Below are 21,752 nucleotides of genomic sequence, written 5' to 3' on the forward strand. Positions count from 1 at the left end.
TGCACCCCCTGATATCAAAGAAAACAACAGCAGTTGTCAGACGGTAAATTGCGGCTGTTAACGGTTTGTGACAGGAGTGGGAGGAAAGGAAGCGCGAGATGAGGGGAGGAAGCTAAAACTAGAACCCTGCTCTTCAAGCTTTTGATGTGTGCAAGCGAGCCGAAGGTAGAAGGGAGTGAAGTGAGTGAAAGGAAGGGATCCAGTTCAGAAAAAGTAGACAGAAAATGAAAGGGTGACTTGAAAATGGAGGGGGAACGGATGGTGATGGGTTGGTGGGGGAATGTTCCACTGAATGACATGATGAGAGATGTTTTATAAGAACTAAATCTCTGAAAGTTCCAGCTCTTATCGTGTTTTCCTCCCGTTGGATACCACGTATGGGTGCTCAGATGCCTTCAAGCAATGCTGGCCTGGAATAATTCAGACTTAAAAGTAAAGAAGAATTGGGTAATTATTGCCTGTCTGACCTGAAACCAGAGCTCGATCTTTAGAAATGCAAGAAGTTACGTGTGAACTCTTGCCAACATTTCAAAAACACTAAATCGACCACTGAGATGTGTTTCTTTTGGAATCTCCAAACCTCTACTGTGAGAGCTCATGTTCGGCTAAACTTTATTCTTTTATGTTAATATGCTTTCTCTGTCTCGCCTCTCCCCTCCAGGTGAAAGTGATGGTGCGTGTGTGTCCAGTGTCCCAGTCCGATCCTGCAGAATCCAGCTCTTTTCTCAAAGTGGATCCCAGGAAAAAACAAATCACTATCATGGACCCGTCGGCCAACCAGACATCGGGCTCCGTCTCTCAGAAGAGAGCGGGAGCCGGTCAGACGCCCCCAAAGATGTTCACCTTCGATGCCGCATTTCCTCCTGACGCGTCACAGGTGAGATAAATTATCTCTTAAGTTTTGGGGTCTCATTCTTTTCACAAGAAAACATTTTAAATGACATGATTAAAACCATTCAAGTCTTGCTTATGTTGCCTGAGAAATGCTATATTACTGTCATATGATAATGATGAGTAATGGAACAACAGTAAACACTGTTATTGACGGTCCACAAATTGTTGACTGGATATGAAACTTTTCGACAAAGTACAGTAGGGTTTAGGTACACATACAAAAGAAAAGAGTTTTAGTTCTGCAATATAACACAATATTTTGCTTGACATTAAATCCTTTTCCATCGATGTACCTTCAAAAAATAAGCATATTCATCATGACAGCTATTTGGTAGTTGAAATGAAAAACATGTTGTCATTTTTCCATTCCAGTCTGGCTGAGATAAAATAGCACTGAAAAGCAGCCTGTCGGCTCTCTTTGCTATGATGTCAGTAAACATTATAAGGGGAAAAATCTCCATCTTAAAGTGCAATCTCATATTGCATAGCAATTCTATATAGATAAAAATGTATTTTCTTGACAAGAAAAAAAGCATATTCAAAGAGCTGCTATAAAAATGGCAATTAAAGCCTTCATCATTTGACAGCTGGCTCTTTCGTTTCTTCGCCATTGAACCATCTAGTTTATTCAGATGGGGTCTGAAACTTTTCCTGTTTTCCTCATGTTTTCAGTTGTCATGATGTATAATTTCAATCTCTTGAATATAAATTCCTTTTATAAAATTCTAGCTGTCATGTCCCCAATAATTCAGGAATAACAACTACCGTGTTATGATTTTTTTTTTTGACAATGATTGTATATAATATGTTAAAAGAAAAAAATATATTTATAGATAATATTTATATTGAATCTCTTCTCACCTCTCTGTCCATTCCTTTATCTGTCTGCCTGTTGCTAGGCGGAGGTTTGTGCAGGAACGGTTGCTGAGGTGATTCAGTCAGTAGTGAATGGAGCAGATGGCTGCGTATTCTGCTTTGGACACTCAAAACTGGGTAATGTTCACACACAGGCGACGGAATCAGAGTTTGTGAGGCTCGTGAGTCATCCTTAATGTGCGTAGTCTTTGTGTGTCTGCCTTGGCCAGCTCTCATCTATCAGAGAGAGAAAGAGGAGGATTAGTGTCTGCTGAAGCTGAAAGCATCCTCAGTCTGCCCTGGCTGTGTTTCTGTCTCCTTGTCTGTCTTCCTAATCCTTCTGAAGCTGGTTTCTAGAGAAACTGTCTTAAAAGGGTCAGGACCTCTTACTGAAGACTGCAACATGTCTGAACTGACACACGGATGCTAACAAAGATCCCCTGCGGAACAACATGCACATGCTTAGCAACACACGGTCAACCCCTGTTGTGTTTATTCCAGTACAAGCTTGTAGAATTACTCCTCTTGGCTTTTGATTTCTATACATCCCAAAATCCCATCAAACCACTGATGAAACAAAAGGAGAGAGCTTAACTGCAGTTCAGAAGAAACCATTAGGTGTTGCAGTAAAGCACTGCCACTTGTCCAACAGGTCCCAAAGGTATATTCATTTTAAGTGTGAAGCCATTTGTTCTTTCTCATGTAGCAGTGTAATGCTATAGCTGGCAGAATAAGGTTCTCTGGTTCTCACGCCTACTGAAGGACATATATATATATATATATATGTATATATATATATATGTATGTATGTATGTGTATATATATATGTATGTCAAAAGGTCAAACACCTTTCACTTTGGTTAAAAAGCTACAGTGTAAATTTCCATCTTTTTTAATTGATATCTTTCCTAAGATCTAACCGAACCGGTTTACTTTTATTTGCACCCACAAAAAACATCAGAACAGCAAAGTTGAAGTGAGCGCATCTTTTCACAATAAACAGCACAAGTACGGCTATGATCAAAATTAAATGTATTAAAATTAAAATTAGATTCAACTATTCTCACCAATGTACAATTGGCTCTAAGCCAGAAGGCCACAGTAGAAAGTAGAGGTGGAATCGAAACAGGAATATATTTTGCTGTAAAGCAGGAATGCCAAGCACGCGTTGCCGTGCAGCCCTAAACTGATTTTACATGATTGCGATATCCATCAAACTGCAAGAGTTTGCTCTTTCAATCAATATTACTGTTGTAGTTAATGGTATTGTGCTGTCCCTACCCCTTAAATGGCTGCTAAGGTATCAGTAGATGAGATCATTCTCAGTGATATAGCTAACCTAAGGCTTGGATCTTAATAGGACTGAATTACAAGGGCATTAGCTTTTTCTAATTAAAATGATAAAAGTAACACACGAAGGATTTATCTTCAGCTTCATGGCCCTTGGCTGTAGACACATGGGCAGACTCTGAAGATTCTACTAATATACATGCGTGCACATACGGGCACATGCAGAAGCACGCACACACACACAAGCACACAAATTCATTGGGGAAAAATAAGAAATAAGGACTTAAAAGACACTGAAATAAATAATGAACTTCAGGAATTTATTTCTCAAGCTCAAACTACCTGCCAGAGGAATTTATTTTACAGCTTATTGGTCTTGTATGAATGAACCTTTTTGCATAAACTTTGTCCCTGAGCTAGAGACACTGTACAGCACTTAATTATCATTGCTCTTTCTCCAAAATGTGTTCTCCATCCTCTGACAACCTCACCAGACCCAACATCATGAACATACATTAATTTCACACCATGTTTTATTGGCTATAGTGGGAGCATCACTTTATAGTTGTCTTGTGTCAGTTGATCATGGTTATGTGAACTTAAGGGAACACTTTTAGGCCGGAAAAGCAAATGTATTTTCTAGAGTTGTTTGTACAACATGGACTAGAAACTACACAGCCATAACTAGTGAAGATGTGTTCAATGAAAGGACTGTGAAAAAATAACTTTTAATGCAATCCAGACATCTCAAATATGTCCTGCTTATTTGAGATGAAACTTGAAATTAAGCAAAATTATCTGTAATCTTTTTAGAAAATTGTTTAAAAGTTGATAACAAATGAAAAGAATGTTTCAATAATTATCTAAATAATTGAAATCACCCAGGATTTACTGTAGTGACTAAAATGAAATGACAATAGATGGAAAAAAAAGCAAAATGAAAAAGGAAAAATCTGAAAAGAAAAAAAGTGTTACATATAGATGCCTGAACCGGAGGGAAGAAACATGTAGTCATACCAGCTGGGTTTTTGCAAAAGCAATATGAGAAATATCCTGGAAAATCATCTCCAGTAGAGAATGGGACTAAATCCCCTACTGCTGTTTATGCCTCTCTGCGAGGGATGCTATTTGACAAATGATGAAATGTATCTGTTATTTCACAGTAAGTCTAGATTTACCAGGAATCATTGAGGTAGAACGATGTAAATTTACAGCGAGCCTGACAACTTCCCCTCCATCTGCTTTCCGAACAAGTCGCACACATTTCTCCGCCCTGCAACATACGAGTCAAATGTTTGATGTCCTCAGGTGTTCCCGTAGGTGTGACACATGGCTTTGTTTCGTTGTGTGTTTGATCTCCAAGCGCTGACAGTGCAGGTGTAGGCAGGGGATAATTGTCATCTTGTGGCTCAGAGGGACAGATCTTTAAGTTTGGTCTATACCCATCTTCAGGTGCTCAAATGGAGTTCATACGCACATGCTTTGTATTTCCCCAGGAGCCTTTTTTTGATAACGTTCTTTCTTTTCACCTTTCGCTCCATCTGTCTCCACCAGGCAAATCCTACACCATGATTGGGCGGGATGACTCTCTGCAGACCCTGGGTATAATCCCCTGTGCCATCTCCTGGCTGTTTAAGCTTATCAATGAGAGGAAGGAGAAAACAGGAGCACGCTTCTCTGTTCGCGTGTCTGCAGTTGAGGTTGGTTTGGGAAAATTTTGAAATCACTCGTATCTGTGATATCTTGTCTGACATCAGATGACGAGTCAAATTCAAGAAACAGAAATGTGATGACTTCTATCAAATGTCAAATGAAACTGTGAAAACCCTTCAGAGGTGTTCTTTTTTTTTTGATTAGTTTGGGTAAATATTTTGGCTCAAAACTACCAAATGATGTGTTTGCATTTATAGGTTTGGGGTAAAGAAGAAAACCTAAAAGACTTGCTGTCTGAAGTGGCCACAGGCAGCCTGCAGGATGGACAGTCACCTGGAGTATACCTGTGCGAGGACCCAATCTGTGGCATGCAGGTATCAACACATCTGCCAAGAATTTGCCTTTTATATAAGTGTAACATCTGGCGAGTAAATTGTGTGTGTGAACAGCCCAGCACTTGTCAGCATGCTATGTCTGTCTTCTTGGCTTAATGCATTTTCTGCTGTTTCCCCCTGAATGAGATGTACGTATACACTTGCGTCAAATAAAGCATATAAAGTGTCAGAGCCCTATGCTAGATCTTCACAACAACAAACATTTTGGACACAGCTCAAGAAATAGCGATGACAAATTTATAGGTCCTTTGTCCAGTTCTGCTAAAATGATAAAAACCGCTACATTTTGCGAGAAATAACCTGTTAATCCCCTCCGTGAGCTGCCACCTCAGAATTTCAAGGACTGAAACTCTAGGCGCAACCGGGGCGTCGAGGGGATTCGCTTTGGTGGCCGCAGGATCGAGTCACTGCTTTTTGCAGATGATGTGGTTCTGTTGATCATCAGGCCATGATCTCCAGCTATCACTGGACCAGTTTGCAGCACAGTGTGAAGAGTCCGGGATGTGGATCAGCACCTCCAAATCCAAGATCATGGTGCTCAATCGGAAACGGGTGGAATGCCCACTCCGGGTCGGGGTAGAGGTCCTGCCCTAAGTGGAGGAGTTCAGGTATCTCGGGGTTTTGTTCATGAGTGAGGGAAGGATGAAGCGGTAGATTTACAGGCGGATCAGTACGGCGTCTGCAGCGATGCTGACTCTGTACTGGTGTGTCGTGGTGAAATTTACAATTTACCGGTCGATCTACGTTCCCACCCTCACCTGTGGTCACGAGCTGTGGGTAGTGACTGAAAGACGGAGATCGCAGATACAAGCGGTCGAAATGAGTTTCCTCTACTGTTTGGCTGGACTATCCCTTAGAGATAGGGTGAGAAGTTTGGTCATCCCGGGTGAGCTTGGAGTAGAGCTGCTGCTCCTCCGCATAGAGAGGAGTCAGATGACGACGCTTGGGCATCTGGTCAGGATGCCTCCTGGACGCCTCTCGGGGGACGCCTCCTGGGCATGTCCATCTGGGAGGAGACCACAGGGAAGACCCAGGACAAGCTGGAGAGACTATGACTCCATGCTGGCCTGGGAATGCCTAGGGGTTCCCCAGAGGAGCTGGACCATGTGGCGAGGGAGAGGGAGGTCTGGGCCTCACTGCTCAGGCTGCTGCTTCCGCGACCCGACTCCGGATAAGCGGGGAAAGATGGATGAAAGAATGGTTGGATGGATGGATGGATGGATGGATGGATGGATGGATAGATAGATAGCTAACCCGATCATTTTTTTGCATAATCCTGTTGCCTGACAGTAGTGGGGAAGACATGAACTCCATTGTGCATGTAAAAGGAATATTCAAAAGAGCAGAGGATTCTAAAATATGAAAGAAATTACTCTTAATAAAAAATAAATGAGAATCAGGAGAGATCCTGGTAATTTAAGTGGGAAAAGAAAGTGAAGTGCCTTGTGTGACCTTTTGTTAGCTGGTGTTAGTATCCTCATTATAATAATCAGGAGTCAGAAAACCAGGGCTCCATTCTAAACTGTACACCCAGATATAAAATGCTGGACCTCATATGTTTCAAAACCAGTCGCTGGTTTTGGAATAGTTGTAAGTTTGGGTCACTTTCCTGGTTAGACACGGAGTTGTGAATGCATTCTCAATTAATTTTATTAATCCTTGCAGCTAAAACAAGAGGTGTGTGGGTGTGTATTTATGTTAATGTTTATAGGATTAGAGGATTAGATACAAGCACATCTCTGTAATCCCTAACTAATCTGCCATAATCTCATCAGTAATGATATTCTACAGCATGCCAGTCACAGACACACATCTCTGTCTCACGTACCTGCAGGCAAATGACAAGTAATTCATCTAAATATGGTAAAAATATATAAATCCAGTATAATTCAGAGGCAAAGAGTACAGAACATATTAAGTTTTGGTCTTTGTCTTGCTGGTCACTGCTGTATTGTTTTCGTGTCAAAGCGTGTATAAAACTAGAAGGATTTTTTTGACAACCTCTTCTGCAGCTCCAGAACCAGTCAGAGCTGCGTGCCCCGACCCCAGAGAAGGCAGCCTGGTTCCTGGATGCCGCCATCGCAGCCCGGCATAGCAGCCAACGTCCAAACATCACTGAAGAGGAACACAGAAACTCACACATGCTGTTCACTTTACACATTTACCAGTATCGCATGGAAAAGACGGGCAAGGGTGGAAGTAAGTAATATGTGTCCAGCAATTTGACAGCCGTTTCATACTGGTATCGGTTTTTATTCTTTTTGTATAAGTACCAGTACTTGACAACAACATGTAACTTCTTGCCAATCACTGCAGGTACAACAGAATGGAATAAACACACATTCTCTATTCTAATAAAATGTTGCCTCAGCACATGGCGCAATACAGAAGGCAAATGGATAACACTATTGAACTGATAAAATATGTATCTATGTGCTGATCAAAAGCCGAAGCACCCAGATTGATGACTATTATCCATGAACCTGATCCTCATATATAGCCGATACTCATGTAGTGCAATTGGTTAGTGTTTCCTCTTATTTACTTGAAGAGTGATGATGCAACCCTGTCTGAAATATCTGACAATTACACAGTGGCGATATTGGACTGGGGCATATCTACACATGAGAAAATGATCAAATTTGCATGCGCTGGATGTGTGTATTGGTGGATGCATGTGAATATGACACAAGGAGAGGCAAAGATATCTGACAAAAACAGCTGATGTGCAGTATCTGCAGGGGTGGTGGTGGAGGGAAATGGGGAAGGCGGCTCTCACATAATTACAATGTTTAACAGTTTTGACCTTCAGATAATTAGATCTGTGATTACATTTATATACAACTTCAAAAAAGAAACCTTTGGCCTTTGGTGATCTTGATACATATTTCATGAGTATTTCTGGAAACTGTAAGGTTTATAATGATAGGGAGGATTTCAATATTCAAATTGTGTCAGTTAACTTACTGACTAAAATAATCACAACATGAACAGCTCCTTCACTTTGAATATTGTAATAAAGCAGTCATGTGTATATTTTCAAATTAGTGTGCTTATACATTGTAAGCGTTTATCAATATAAACATTAATCTGGGATACTTCTGCAACCAAGAATTTATCATCCAGAAATCTGTCATCATTTTTATTCACTGCCTTTTTAATTACACAGAATCTACTTTTAATTTATTCAAAGAAAATCATTTTAATTTAATAATTGTATCAAGTCGTTTAACTTTCTGTGCAGACACAGATTGCTATTCTTATTCTCATCTCATCTCACCCTTGTATCTTATCTTATGACCCCCCTCCCCCGACCACGCTTCTAGTGTCTGGAGGCCGCAGTCGCCTTCATCTGCTGGACCTCGGCAGCTGCGATGTCAAAGTACTTGGAGGTGGAGCGAGTGGGAAGAGCAAAGAGAACACTTCACCTGGCTCGGCGCCTTTATGCCTTTCCCTGTCTGCCCTTGGCAATGTGATCCTCGCACTGGTCAATGGAAGCAAACACATCCCATACAAGTAGGCTTGTATCTATTCTGCTCAGTATGTGTGTGTGTGTGTGTGTGTTGAGGTAGAGTATTGTAGAATTATGCCAATGAAGTTCAAGGTAGCCATTTGAGGACTGGATGTGAAGCTAATGTTTGGCTGATAAAAAAAAAGAAGCGGTTTTGTCATGGGGGCAGAAAGCAATGAATCCCTTAAAGGACTTGCATTTACAAACAACAGCTGCTTTTACATATTCATTACTCTAATATTGCGGGTTAACCGACCAGCACTGAGAGCAAAAGACAGAAAGAGAGAGAGGGAGACAATGCGAAACGGAGGACAAGAATACAAAGAGAAAGGACATGTCAAGAGATAGGAGTATTGAAAAAATAGCTAACCCTGCCTGTATAGGGGCACCGTGTGAATTTCAATTTTGTGTACTTTCTATAGTCTAATGTGCAGTAAAGCCGAGGCGTTTACACTTTTGTATCCTATAAAATATCCTCATTTCACCTTTCCCTTGGCTTAATTCTTCTTTTCTTTCTTCCTTTCTCATTGCTTTTCTATTCTCCTCAAGGCTGTGTAGCTGAGCTCTGCACACTAGGTTAATTTAATCACCAGCTCCAGCATTTACATTGTAGAACAAACCCTCGACCAAGCACTGATGCTGTGAGCAAAGCTTTGGCGAGTTTGATGCTTGTGACTCAGGGTTTTTTTTTTTTAGATTTTGAGGGGATTTAAACTTATTTGACAATGTAGCCTATGCGATGTTACTTCTCTCTGAAAATCATGAACCGATGTCAACTGAGGTTGTGGAAAGCAGCCACTGCGGGGCTGTAACACTGGCCAAAAGAAATAAAAATAGAGCTGGTGGGAACGACTGTCGTATTTTAAGGTTGCTATATCCGGTTGAAAACAAAGGACAAAGGAGACAGCCAGCAGCAAACACCATTTAAATGTAACAATTCCATCTGCATCAGAACATGTTGTTTAGATAAAGAATAGCATGTATTTATATGAGGTGTCAATACACAATATGGTCTTGTGATGTGACCAGATCTGCCTGCTTATACATCTGGCACACATTGGGTTGGATCTTGGGTGGACGTAAACATAATCCTCATAAAATGCTGGCACGCCAACAATTCGCCACAAAGCTGGTGCTTCATAAGAGCCGATAACCACTGGCAATTTCTATTATCTACAGGTGAAAATTTCTCACAGATGGCGCATTTATGAAGTTGAATCAATGTCACCTCACTTCCCAAGTCATTGCTTTTACAGCAATACATCATCAGAGACAACTTCAAAATTTGGCTTATCTTTCAAGGTTGCTTGTGTTTTTTTTTCTCCCCCGTTCGCTACAAACAGAAAAGCCTCTCCCTCATTAGAGAAAAAGCAGAAGCAAGCAGCGCTGCCGCAATGTCGATAATAAGCCTACAGCTAGTTTACTGTTTAAACACAGGTTCTGCTCATGAGGACAGAGATCTGATTTCAATGAGAATAATGAGTACACATTAAAACCATCAGGTGTCGACAGAAAAGCAAGATTTGATAATTCATTATCTGGGAAATTCGTTAGAATACGGATAGCTGATACTGAGTCTCGCTCAGGGTGGTTGGCACCTAACAAGGCAGCCTTCACAGCGGACAGGAACAATGCACGATGCTGTTCATTCTTTCTTGATATGTGTACTTGTAATCAGTCTATGTCCCTGTTTTAACTAAATATCTAGTCCATTTCAGCTCTTGTGACCAAAGGGAATATTGAAGTCAAATTCTCTCCAGTTAGTGTTTCCAGTTGCACTGATGCTGAGAGGGCTTTGGTTCCATGCCGGTAAAAAAGCTTGTGTGTGGAGCTGATAGCACATTAACTCTTTAATTTACCTAAGATTTATAAACTGAGAAACAATTTAGTAGTAAACATCGTCCCCCAAATGTTTCTTTCAAAACAATTTCAAAATTAGAACACGGATGGTAGCAGAAGTCAAGTCTTGGCCTAGAGATCCACTTGCTACACTGGAGGCTCAGAGATCTGACAAATTCTAAGAATGTGAACAGAATCACAAATTTATTATGAAACTGGTTTTGATGTTTCACTCTGAAAATCCAGAGTTCGTATATATTTAAGAAAGTTCATCTTCCCGATTAGTTACCACCCTTATCCTCATCAAAGCTGTAGTTAAGCCTCACATTATCTTTCAGACATAATATCCCATTTAAATACTGTTATATTGAGTTTGAGCCTGCCTAAAACATCAAATGCATTGAGAGATCGTAAAAAGCAAGTAGATTTGAAATTTTATGTTTTCAGAAATATTGCACAGAGGAGATGACAATTATGCACTAATAGGTTTATCAATGTTTTATATTCACTTCCTTATTTCTACCATTAACAAAATATTAGCTCAATGTGTAATCTAAGGTCTGCTAAATGGTCTGAATAGGACTCTTACTCAAACCACACTGGGTCTTACTACCATATAATTGGTTTCTTCTCATGATGGTGATTTAGGAATTTTGACACAACATTCATTATTGGCAGATTGTAATCTAAAGACTCATGTTACATATCCAGCAGTTCTCCTTTGTAAAACTGCAGCATTATATTGAGCAGACGCAGAAATGTAAGCTGTAATTCAACATCTCTAACACTTGAATTAACATGCAAATGAATACTTCATGACTCATGAATTTACCTACATTAATCTCAGGGAGAGATGGAATGAGTTGGAGATGGATCGAGGGAGGGTTTATAGAAGCCTGAGGCGGCAAACAGCATACGAGGAAAGGCACGGTACATTCAGGGAGAAAGAGGAGGTCAAGATAGGAGCATTTGTGTCTTTGTGCACGGGTGTACGAGAGAGAGTAGCAGAGAATGTACACATTTGTGTTTTGGAGAGACATGCCTGCAGGCGGTGTTTTTAGAAAAGAGGGACAGCAGCATGAGGTATTGAGCCACAGAGGAGCTGTACTCACTGTCAGCCTGCAGGCCATTGCACGCACACACATACACACACACAAACACACACACATATGTAGTTGCTCACACCCAAAGCACAAAAGGCTGTGAATGATTGCAGTAGCCCACCCAGAAGAAAGTCTTTTCTTAAACACACAGCCTAGTTTCAGCCTCCCATCTGCTGGTTTAATCTCATTGGGATCGTCTCCCGGTATATGATTGCAAAACATCCAAAGTGTTATGTCCACAGTGCTCCTAAAATGGAGCTATTTTGTGCTAAATAAATGAATATAATTTATCGTAACTTTACTTTTGAGTCTTACCACATTCACGTTTGACAGTTTTTGTTTATACCACATCATATGACAAAGTGGCTTCTCAACTTTTTTTTTTTAATTAAAGCTTCATGACCAAAACAAGCTATTAATAAACCCGACCTCGCTTCGAATATTAACCAGATTTTTTTCCCAATTCTTAATGACTGTGTCTTTTTGACGTGTCTTTTTATACTCATATCTCGGTGTATTTGTGTTACTAGGGATAGCAAGCTGACCATGTTGCTAAGGGAGTCGCTAGGCAACATGAACTGCCGTACCACCATGATCGCTCACATCTCTGCCTCACCCAGAGACTTTTCTGAAACCCTCTCAACCATTCAAATTGCATCCCGTGTTCTCCGCATGAAAAAGAAGAAAACTAAAGTCTCAGTGGTGAGTCTGGAAGAAATTTTAATACTTTTTTTTGTATTTGAGAAATACATTTTCTGAATCTGATTTTATGATTTTACATCATTAAAGTGACACACTGAGTGCATTAAGTTCACACCACTTATAAGTTTACACACTGCAAAAAATTCCACAAACACAGATACTAACAACTGCATCACACTGATACTTTTTAGACAGTGCTAGATCACAGATCCATAACACTTCATAGATATTTAATGTTTATGCTTTCTATTCATAATGATTGCCAGCTGTGATTGATAAGAAAAATTGGTCAAAAACCAGATAAACTGAGGAGCACAAGTCGCATCCATCTGTCACTGTGCCTGTTGTGTTGCTATCAACCTGTATCACACCCGCTTATTCCCTAACGTGCCGGAGTTGAGTGACGTTTAATTCTGCCTGACAGAAAGTGAAAAACATCCAAAAATAACTTTTAATCTCTCGTCCTAAAACGAGATAATCAGATCAAAGTTGCCATGGCAATGCAATGTAATGAGTTGTCTGTTTTCGATCTAAAGAAAGAATTGTTTTCCTTGTTTCCAGTCTTCTCCCTCTTCTTTGACGAATATTTTTTTTTGTCTATAAAAGGGAACATATTTTCTCTCTCACCACCCTTCTATGTCTCCTCCCTCCCTGTCGCTTGTTGCTGTCATCCAATCTCTTTCCAGCAATATACCTCTAGTTCCTCTGGTGGCGAGAGCTCCTGTGAGGAGGGTCGTATGCGTCGCCCGACCCATCTGCGACCCTTCCATCAGCGCGGTGACACTGACTCAGACCTTCCACTGCTGCGCCTGTCCAGTGACCCTGACGAGTATTCGAGTAGCGAACAGTCATGCGACACAGTGATTTATGTGGGCCCAAACGGCGCCGCCGTATCAGATCGAGAACTGACGGATAATGAGGGTCCACCAGAATTTGTGCCAATTATTCCTGCTTTACTTCGAGGTAAAACATCAGAGTCCCATCAAACGCAAATTCAAGCAGCACCAGTTCAGACAAAGGTAATTAAAACTTTAAGTTCAGAGTGCAATAAAAAAAAAACATACTGACAAAATCGCATAAATGACTTTTTGGTCATTTGAACTTTTACAGGTCCAGCCTCAGCTAGAGACCCAAGACCAGCCCAGTGGCCAGTCTCAGCCCCTACCCTCTCAATCACTACTTGGGCAGCCACTGGCCCCGGTTCCAGAGGAAGGAGCAGAGTGCCTAAAATGCAACACCTTTGCTGAGCTGCAGGAGCGACTAGACTGCATTGATGGCAGTGAGGAGGTAACAGAAAAGCATTGCATACCAAAGAAAACAATAATGGATGGAGGAATTAAAATTTTTTTTTTCAATTAAAAAATGGCCTCTATTTACAAAAAAATGTGAGGTGGTTTTACATGTTGGAAATGTTTTACTTCCAGCACGGAAAAAAACAGTTTTTTTTCCTGCTTTTTACTTTTTATTTGCAACAAAAACATCTTCATAGTTTTTAAATCAATGTAGATATTTTTTTTTATACAGTCATTGCCAAAAGTTTTGAGAATGACGCAACCATAGAAACAGCTGGCAAACACCTAAAAACCCTGAAGGAAAAGACTTTGTGAAAGTGTCATTCTCAAAACTTTTGGCCATGACTGTACATTTGCTATTGTCATTTACATTATACAGATTTTTAACATTTTAAAACAATCCATTATCCTCCACATGTATTCTTTTTACCTGAAGTGGAGATCGCAATTGAATTTGAGGCTATGATCTGAATGGATTCAAATGTATTTATTTTTTAAATATGTTTGAACCAACTGGAATTACAGTATGGTGGAGGCGGCTAGAAGTCATCACAGGCCAATCACCTCTTGGTTGTTGAGACTCTTGGACAGCAGCGCAAGACAAGCAGGAGACCTCAGAGGATGAGCTAAAGCCCCCTGTGTCCTTGTGTAACAGATGTGGTCAGGATGTAGAGGCAGCAGTTGAGGAATCAGTTTCCGTCATTTATTTCTCCTGCAGAAAAGGAAGCAACACATATAATTGCCTTCTGGTCTGCACTGCACATTAGTGCTCACAGCAATTATAAAACAGCAGTGATTTTTTTATTGGTTTTCTTAAAACACCTGTAGATATTGTATTCTAACAAAACTGTGAGTACATAAATAACAAATGATCCTTTCTAATCTCAACCTGCTCTTATTAAAATGCAAATGTAAATGTAAATGAAATGTAAAATATCAGTCAAACCATGAGCAGAAAGGGAGTAATTGAACAAATACAAAATTGTATTATATTCAACACTGGAAGACCACATCCACGCAGAGGACAATGGAAGATATTGAACTGTGTTCAGGTCTCTGAAGCTTACATGAGTCTAAAAAAAATAAATCTATACATGGAAATAGATGCTAACATTTTTGCAGTGCGAAATATATCATATGACTAGCTGACAGCATCTGAAAAAATAAATCAGCACTTAAAACATCACTGAACAGCAGTGTGATGTAAATAGTGTGAATCATATCAACAGTTTAACGTTCAAAGATTACAACAGTAATGGGCCTGTTTCCAAATGAAACAATTACATATTCCTGCAGCATTTTCCCCAACAACTTTCTATCAACATTGCAAAACAGTGGGTGGGTGAGTCATTACAAAACTAAGGGATCCAGGTTAAAGTTCATTTTCACAAGTAACTAAAGACTTTCAAAAATTAAATTTTACACGAAGTTTTACATGAAGTTAAAAAATACCAAAATAGGGCAAATAAATAGTAAAAAACAATTCCAACATTTGATTTAAAACGTAAAGTTCATTTTTACCTTGGGTGCACATGCAGGTGTCTTGGGAAGTTGAGACAGGCAATGCTGAAACCCTTTCAAAGTCAGTCTGAAGGTGCAGGATCGACCAACACTGCTGCTTTTTGAGAGTGAGAGTGATGGCAGCTATGGAAGAGGGACTGCTTTGAAGAGTGACTGGGATGCTAAAGATTAATGCTGAGCCACTCACTGGAGTAGAATGGCCACTCCGCTTCAATGGAGGTCTCGGGGGAGATGACTCGCTGGGGAATCCATGATGGGTGCAGTTATGAAAAGTGTCATTTTAAGAGGTGGAGTGTGGTGAAGAGCTGTACTGTAAACCCATGAAGATGAACTCACAGCAGAAAAAAATGGGAGGGAGAGATGGTGGTGGGGGCACTGCTGAATTCCGGACTTGAAAAGTAAAAACTGTCGGAACAGCAAAGAACTAGAGTAATGGCTTAAGTCTTCAGGAACAATCTGAACTTCAGCAAGGATGACTGACCCCAGAAGCTTCAGGAATTCTCATGCAGTGAACAGACTATCCGTTGCCATGTTGTTCTTTCAGGTGGCAAAGTTTCCTTTCGAAGAAGTTCCAGTGAGTAAACAAAGTGCCAAACAAGAGCAGTGTCTTTCTTCGACCGCTTCAACCTCGGCTCCTTCTGCCCCCGGCCTTGCTGTATCGGAGTCAGAGGCCAAAACAGGTAGTGTTACTTGTATTGATATCATATGTGGACATACAATCACCTTTACTCTTTGAAGATATCAGCTTGTAACCAAAAATAAGAGCTTTATAGGTCTAAGATGTCTTTCCATTTCCTGTAATTCAGCCTTAAATTAACCACAGAGGCCTATTCACTCTCCGTGTCCTCCACCATCTAAAGCCTGAAAGCATTTTTCTCTTAAACGCAGGCTCTCCTTGTGCTGTGGAAGAATTAGCCCAGCTGTCATCCTCTGCAGTGGCTGTCAGGAGGAGGACCAATGATCAGCAACTGCAAGATATCAAGGAAGTTGTGGAAGAGGCAGAGCTGGCCCACACAATGATCCACAGCCTGGCTCAGAGTTCAGGGTCCCCCGCTGTTACTGGAAGCAGCGGTATAACAGGAAGCCCAGCCTCGTACCCCCTTTACAGGGCCAAGGGCTCCCACCTGAATGACAGGTGAGAAAATATAGTTTTCCATGCCAATAAGGCTGAGCTTTCTCACATGTGCAGCTTTCTTGCCATTCTTTGTCTTATCCTGTGAGGAAATGTCCTGTTTTTTCGGTTTGCATGTAAAGTCGTGGTGACAAACAACACTTAACCCTATCATTGCTTAATAGGATGAAGATCGTGTTCATATATTTCTTTATTGTTCTTACACTTTAGTTTGACTGTTGGTTATTTTTACTTAACTGTTCTCCCTTTTATACTGTCAAGTAGTCACGAGAGTCTGAATTTGTGCGGCACCCCAGAGGGGAAAGCACGACCCCTCGGATCACCACGTCTCGGCATTGCCAGCCTGACCAAAACATCAGACTACAGGTGAAATCCATGAGCATCGGACGATAATATAACCACTGAATTAGCTGAATATGTGTCATTCCTCAAAAATAAACACCTAAGATTTGCTTTGGACATAGTCAACAGCAACTTTTAACTGAAGATGGCAGTAAGCAAAGATATATTCTCCACAGGCCTCCCTCCTCTCCGTCGCAGAGGTGTAAGGTGTACACGCAGAAAGGTGTGATGCCGGCAACACCTCCACTGTCCTCACACACTCTGTCACAGGATGGCCAGGCTACTGACGTTCTAACCTCAGACAGTATGCATTTTTCATTTATGCTTTATCCTTCATGTTCAACATATATTATTTGGCACTTGAACATTTTTCTCAGGAGTATAAAATGATTTCTTTTCTTTTTATGGTTGTTTTTTCTCAGGGATGATCAACTTTTCTGTATAGGAGTACAATATTAATCTTCCCAGAAAAAGGGTTAATAGTATTTTTATAGTATTATTTAATAGTATTATTATGAATTTGATCAATTCATTCAGATTACTGAAAAACAAAACAATTTGTACATTACACACATACACACACATATATATAAAACGTGTTTCACTCCCAGTCCAACTTTTGCAAAGGCTTTCTTTATGCACTTATAAACAGTCAAATATATTAAATGCATTTCCATATTATCTTGTAAGCATTGTTAGTTCTGATTAATATTTGTATGTGTGAGTGAGTATATGTGCTATAAAGAATTATAGGGTAGTATATTAGAGATATTTTATGATATGACCTCTGCTATTACATGTAATATTCAAAATGCTCCGTATTAATTATGATCATGAATTATTTGTGCATAAAACTTACGTGCATGATACCAAAAAAAAAAAATAAACAAAACATTGACACTGACATCATGTCATATTATGGTTTTAATTTCCAGTTAATGTGATCTACTTTTGTAAAATAAAATAACCTATTATTTATAAATTTGTGCTTCTGATTCTGCAGATAGTCTTGCTGCAGACAGTGGCCGTTCCTCTACAGAGTCCCTTCTGTCAAGGACTTCTCCTGTGGGCATGAGTCCACAAATCAGAGAACCAGCTCCTTCTCTGTCTGTCAGCCTTGGCTCAGCTGAGACACTCTGTGACGACGACGTGCCACCAATACCCTTGGATCCACACAGAGATGGTGAGTTGGTGGTGGGGAAAAAAAAGCACTTGCTTCTTTCTTAGCAAAAGACTTTAAATGGCAACAAATTTGTACCAAGCCGCCACTGTGAAACCACTGCGAATTCCTTCTCAAAGTCATGCTTAATTGTGGTGTTTGGGTCAGTATCTTCTGGAACATCGGGACCATCACTCGGGAAAGATGTGGCGTTAGGAGAAGATGATTTTGATATGGCGACTCTCATGGAGAATCACGGCCTGACTTGTCGTCCAACAAGCATCATCAGCTTCAACAATGACTGTTGCTCAGTCACTGCCCTCGCCTCGGACGATCAGCCTATCAGTGATCTCAGAGAGATAGCTGAGAATGGAGCTGAGAACTATTATATGCCTGCAAGTCCTGCAAAACCCTCCGGTGTTACAGAGGTTGTTGCAATGGCAGAGGTGAGTGTGAAAGACTCTTTTGTGTTCATATGAAAAAACTTTTTTTGTAAAGGTCACAAACTGTGGATGACAACGTTATCCTAAAATGCCAGATGAAAGAAAAACTATTTTTTCACTGGAAATAACACACTTGGTAATTTTTTTAGGTGGCAATGGCCAAGCTGCGCATTGAAGGTGAGGCGTTATCCTCGGCAGTATCGAACAGTGGCTCTCCAATGTCATCCTGGATGAGTGATCTGAGTGTGGGCAGTGAAGCGGACCAGTCAATCCACAGCTTTAGCCAGTCCCAGAGTCAGCAAGGGGAAGCCCTGGCTGAACTCGAACTCAATCAAAGCCTTCCCTTTGTACCAGAAGGACAAGGAGATTATAAAAGTGGAGGCAGCTCAAGACGAGGGAGTCTAGAAGGAGAAATGATGCTATCGGAAAACAGGGGTGAGAAAGGAACATCAACCAAAGACAGACTGAGAAAACTGCCTCCCTCTATGGCTAAATCAACGATTCAAACTCTGTCAGGAATAAGTAACCTCTCTCCGCTCAAGACCACAGTTAGCGTTCACCCCTGTGTAGCCATCAAACCAATGGTCATTCAAGAACCTACCATCCTCTCTTCACCCACCAAATCGAACCCGATCAAAGAACCAGTCAAAGAAAGCACACAGCTTTTAGCTTCAATTTCGAGTGAGATGAATTTTGAAGACCCTTGGCTGAAGCGTGGCATGGAGAAGGGGATGCTGAGGGATCTCGTGTGTGAAGTGAAGCCAGAGAAAAGGGATGCAGAACTCTTAAAGAGCCACTCAGGAGAGAAGAGTGACTCTGGAAATACAGACGACCGCAGCTACTGCAGAGATGGTAGGCAGCAGTGAATCGCTAAATTATACATACTGGTAATGTACATTTTATCTGCTATACTTACTGGTAATATTGCCAATACTTTACTTTCATTCCAGATGATGATCATGGACATTTTGGTTCTGTTGGTGACATGGTATCGTCTCCAGATTCCTTTAAGAGAGTAGTGGATGGTTGTGAGATGGTTGCTGTTATTGCCCAAGGAGAGATCCTGACTAATGCCTACAACCCAGATGTTCATCGAACCGCTAGCCTTCCCCGTGGCTGGCACCGCCTGAACCGCCATGATGGACTGGATACTCAGATAGAGTACAAAAACCTTGGTGTTACCTCTTCAACTCCCTGTAGTCCCCGTGCCACCCTCGACCGCCGAGGATCTGCAGGAAAACAAGGCTTCTTTTCCCACAAGAAAGGAGGAATCCCGCCTTTACCACCAGTGAGGAAGTCAAGTCTTGACCAGCGGAACCGAGCCGCCAGCCCACTTCCTCAATCCATTCACGGGCTGTCGCTGTTGGGAAGCTCCTCTGAAGAGGCAGGAATATCTGGATGTGGCATCAGACAACGGGGATCCAGTATTGATAGCAGTAAACTTTTCAGTGCCAAGTTGGAACAACTCGCAAACAGAACCAACTCGCTGGGCCGGTTCCATAGCCCCCACAGTGCCTCACACCACTATGACTGCTTCTCTCTAGAAAGGGGTGAGAGTCTAAGAGGAGGAGGTGTTAGGGGGGACAGCACCATGCCTCGGACCGGACGCAGTCTCACCCGTGCCGGATCAGTATCTTCTTCTACAGGGAACTGTAACAGTCCCAGTTTCGGTCCTGGTGCAAGCAGCGCTCCACAGTCTCCTGCTAAAACCAGTAGCCAGTCAAAGATCTCAGCAGTCAGTAAGCTGCTAATGACTAGTAGTCCCAAGACCAGGAGCCTGTCCGCTTCCAGCACCAAGACCCTTAGCTTCTCCACCAAGTCTTTAGCCCAAGCCAGCAGCCGTAGCTCAAGCCTTCCTCCTATCGGAAAGGTAAGATATCTATTTACTCCGTTGAGGTACTTTCTAATCATATTAATTTGTTGAGTTTTATGCAAGGAGAATAAAGATGCATGTGGGAATCATTAATTCCCCGGTCATCCACCTAAGACTTGTAACCAATCTCCAGCCCCAGACTTCAATCCAAGGGCCTGTGCAGCAGCAGGGATCCTCTCCTGGCTCCTGGTCTACTCAGTCTCTGAGCCGTAGCCGTGGTGGCAGCCTGACTGCCAAGCTGCCTCTCCGGGCTGTCAACGGTCGAATTTCAGAACTCCTACAGGGTAGTGCGACCTCCCGTTCCCGGACTCATGCCCAAGGAGGTGTCACAGATTCGGGAGAAGAAAAGGCGGCTTTAGGGGCAAGGTTAGTCACTTTGATTTTGTTTTACACCACAGCATTAAATAAATACTGATATGACATACAGATTTTGTCACTGAAATAGTATTTTGGTGATGTTGGAATAGAAAACACAAGGTCATTATCCTGAAATGATACTTCTTCCATGGATTGTCTCTAGTTGTGTTTTTTTTTCTGCCACCAACCTTACCAATAATAATAACAACCTTTCAAAAAACTAAACATATATTTTATTCTCTCCGAGTTGATAGCATTGCCATGACAAATGAAAGTCAAAAGTGAAGGAAAAGTGAGGAACTATAATACCATCACTTACATAACTTACATTTAGGGGGGGAAGTTGCAGAATTAAGTGCCAAACGTGACAATTTTTTGGCAATTGTTCCTGGCGCTTACCGGTTTCAGTGGAGGAGGACCCGCGACCGGGGGTGGATGTGGAATGGCAGATGAGCGTGCTGCAGCAGTCCAACCACTCCCTTCACCCTATAGCAAGATCACGGCTCCCAGAAAACCACACCGCTGCAGCAGCGGCCATGCCAGTGACAACAGGTATTAAGTCAAGTTCATGATTTAGAAATAGAAGGGTAAACTTTATGTTAATAGTTCATGTCAGTGTATCACTAATAAGGGGAGAGTTTTAAAATTGTGCTCTGCCATTACATTTTTAAATGTACTAATACTTTTTTTTTTTTTTTCTCCCAATAACAGCAGTGTACTGAGTGGGGAGTTACCCCCTGCCATGGGGAAGACAGCCCTGTTTTATCACAGCGGAGGCAGCAGTGGCTATGAGAGCATGCTGAGAGACAGCAGTGAGAATACAGGAAGTACATCCTCTGCTCAGGACTCCCTCAGCGAGCACAGCTCGGCCACCACCTCCTCCAGACGCAGCTCCAAGAGCAGCAAGAAGAGCAGGAGCAACACAGGTTGCTTTCCAATCTGTTTTTCATACAATTCAATGCCACTTATTTTACCTTGTTTTTTTTATTTAATGGATGTAGCAACATGATGGCTAGATGGAAAATATGAAATATAACCTTTAATTTACTAAAAAGCATATCGACATTTTAAGTAAAAAGGTTTCAAAAATGGCCAGGGATGTGCTAAATTTTGTCAGTAGAAAAGGAGATTCTTCCGATTTTTTTGCCACATTTTCGATATGTAGCACATGACCACCAAAGGGTGAAATGTCCAATACCGCAATTAAATGATGCCAAAGAATTTACCGGGCACACAAAATTACTTCTTTTTACGCATGAAAATGTATTCAAGGTAATGCAAAATCCCAAGCACAAGCACTGTTGAAAACAAAGGGACAGACTGCTGAGAGGTGGTGGCTAAGACTAACAGTGATAAAACAGTGCACAGGTAAATGCGTCGAATGCCATGGC

At 41.3% G+C, this 21,752-nt stretch overlaps 1 protein-coding gene across 1 annotated transcript in view; it reads left to right on the forward strand.

Annotated features, from left to right (window-relative positions):
* Window positions 1-21,752, forward strand: part of kif26ba (kinesin family member 26Ba) — an 87,955-nt gene that overhangs the window by 58,698 nt on the left and 7,505 nt on the right. Inside the window, exons 6-25 of the mRNA XM_086174765.1 lie at window positions 662-877; window positions 1,794-1,887; window positions 4,594-4,739; window positions 4,950-5,066; window positions 7,100-7,286; window positions 8,414-8,603; window positions 12,071-12,242; window positions 12,929-13,261; window positions 13,353-13,529; window positions 15,600-15,735; window positions 15,944-16,190; window positions 16,452-16,553; window positions 16,706-16,833; window positions 17,533-17,712; window positions 17,857-18,134; window positions 18,281-18,983; window positions 19,082-20,001; window positions 20,138-20,370; window positions 20,770-20,913; window positions 21,073-21,287. Of these exons, the coding sequence (XP_086030891.1) occupies window positions 662-877; window positions 1,794-1,887; window positions 4,594-4,739; window positions 4,950-5,066; window positions 7,100-7,286; window positions 8,414-8,603; window positions 12,071-12,242; window positions 12,929-13,261; window positions 13,353-13,529; window positions 15,600-15,735; window positions 15,944-16,190; window positions 16,452-16,553; window positions 16,706-16,833; window positions 17,533-17,712; window positions 17,857-18,134; window positions 18,281-18,983; window positions 19,082-20,001; window positions 20,138-20,370; window positions 20,770-20,913; window positions 21,073-21,287 (4,918 nt within the window). The remainder of the gene's footprint in view (window positions 1-661; window positions 878-1,793; window positions 1,888-4,593; window positions 4,740-4,949; window positions 5,067-7,099; window positions 7,287-8,413; window positions 8,604-12,070; window positions 12,243-12,928; window positions 13,262-13,352; window positions 13,530-15,599; window positions 15,736-15,943; window positions 16,191-16,451; window positions 16,554-16,705; window positions 16,834-17,532; window positions 17,713-17,856; window positions 18,135-18,280; window positions 18,984-19,081; window positions 20,002-20,137; window positions 20,371-20,769; window positions 20,914-21,072; window positions 21,288-21,752) is intronic.

Source organism: Fistularia commersonii, chromosome 27 (assembly GCF_037954325.1).
Source record: "Fistularia commersonii isolate RoL2024-O1a breed Wild chromosome 27, RoL_Fcom_v1.0, whole genome shotgun sequence".
NCBI classification, from domain to species: Eukaryota; Metazoa; Chordata; class Actinopteri; order Syngnathiformes; family Fistulariidae; genus Fistularia; species Fistularia commersonii.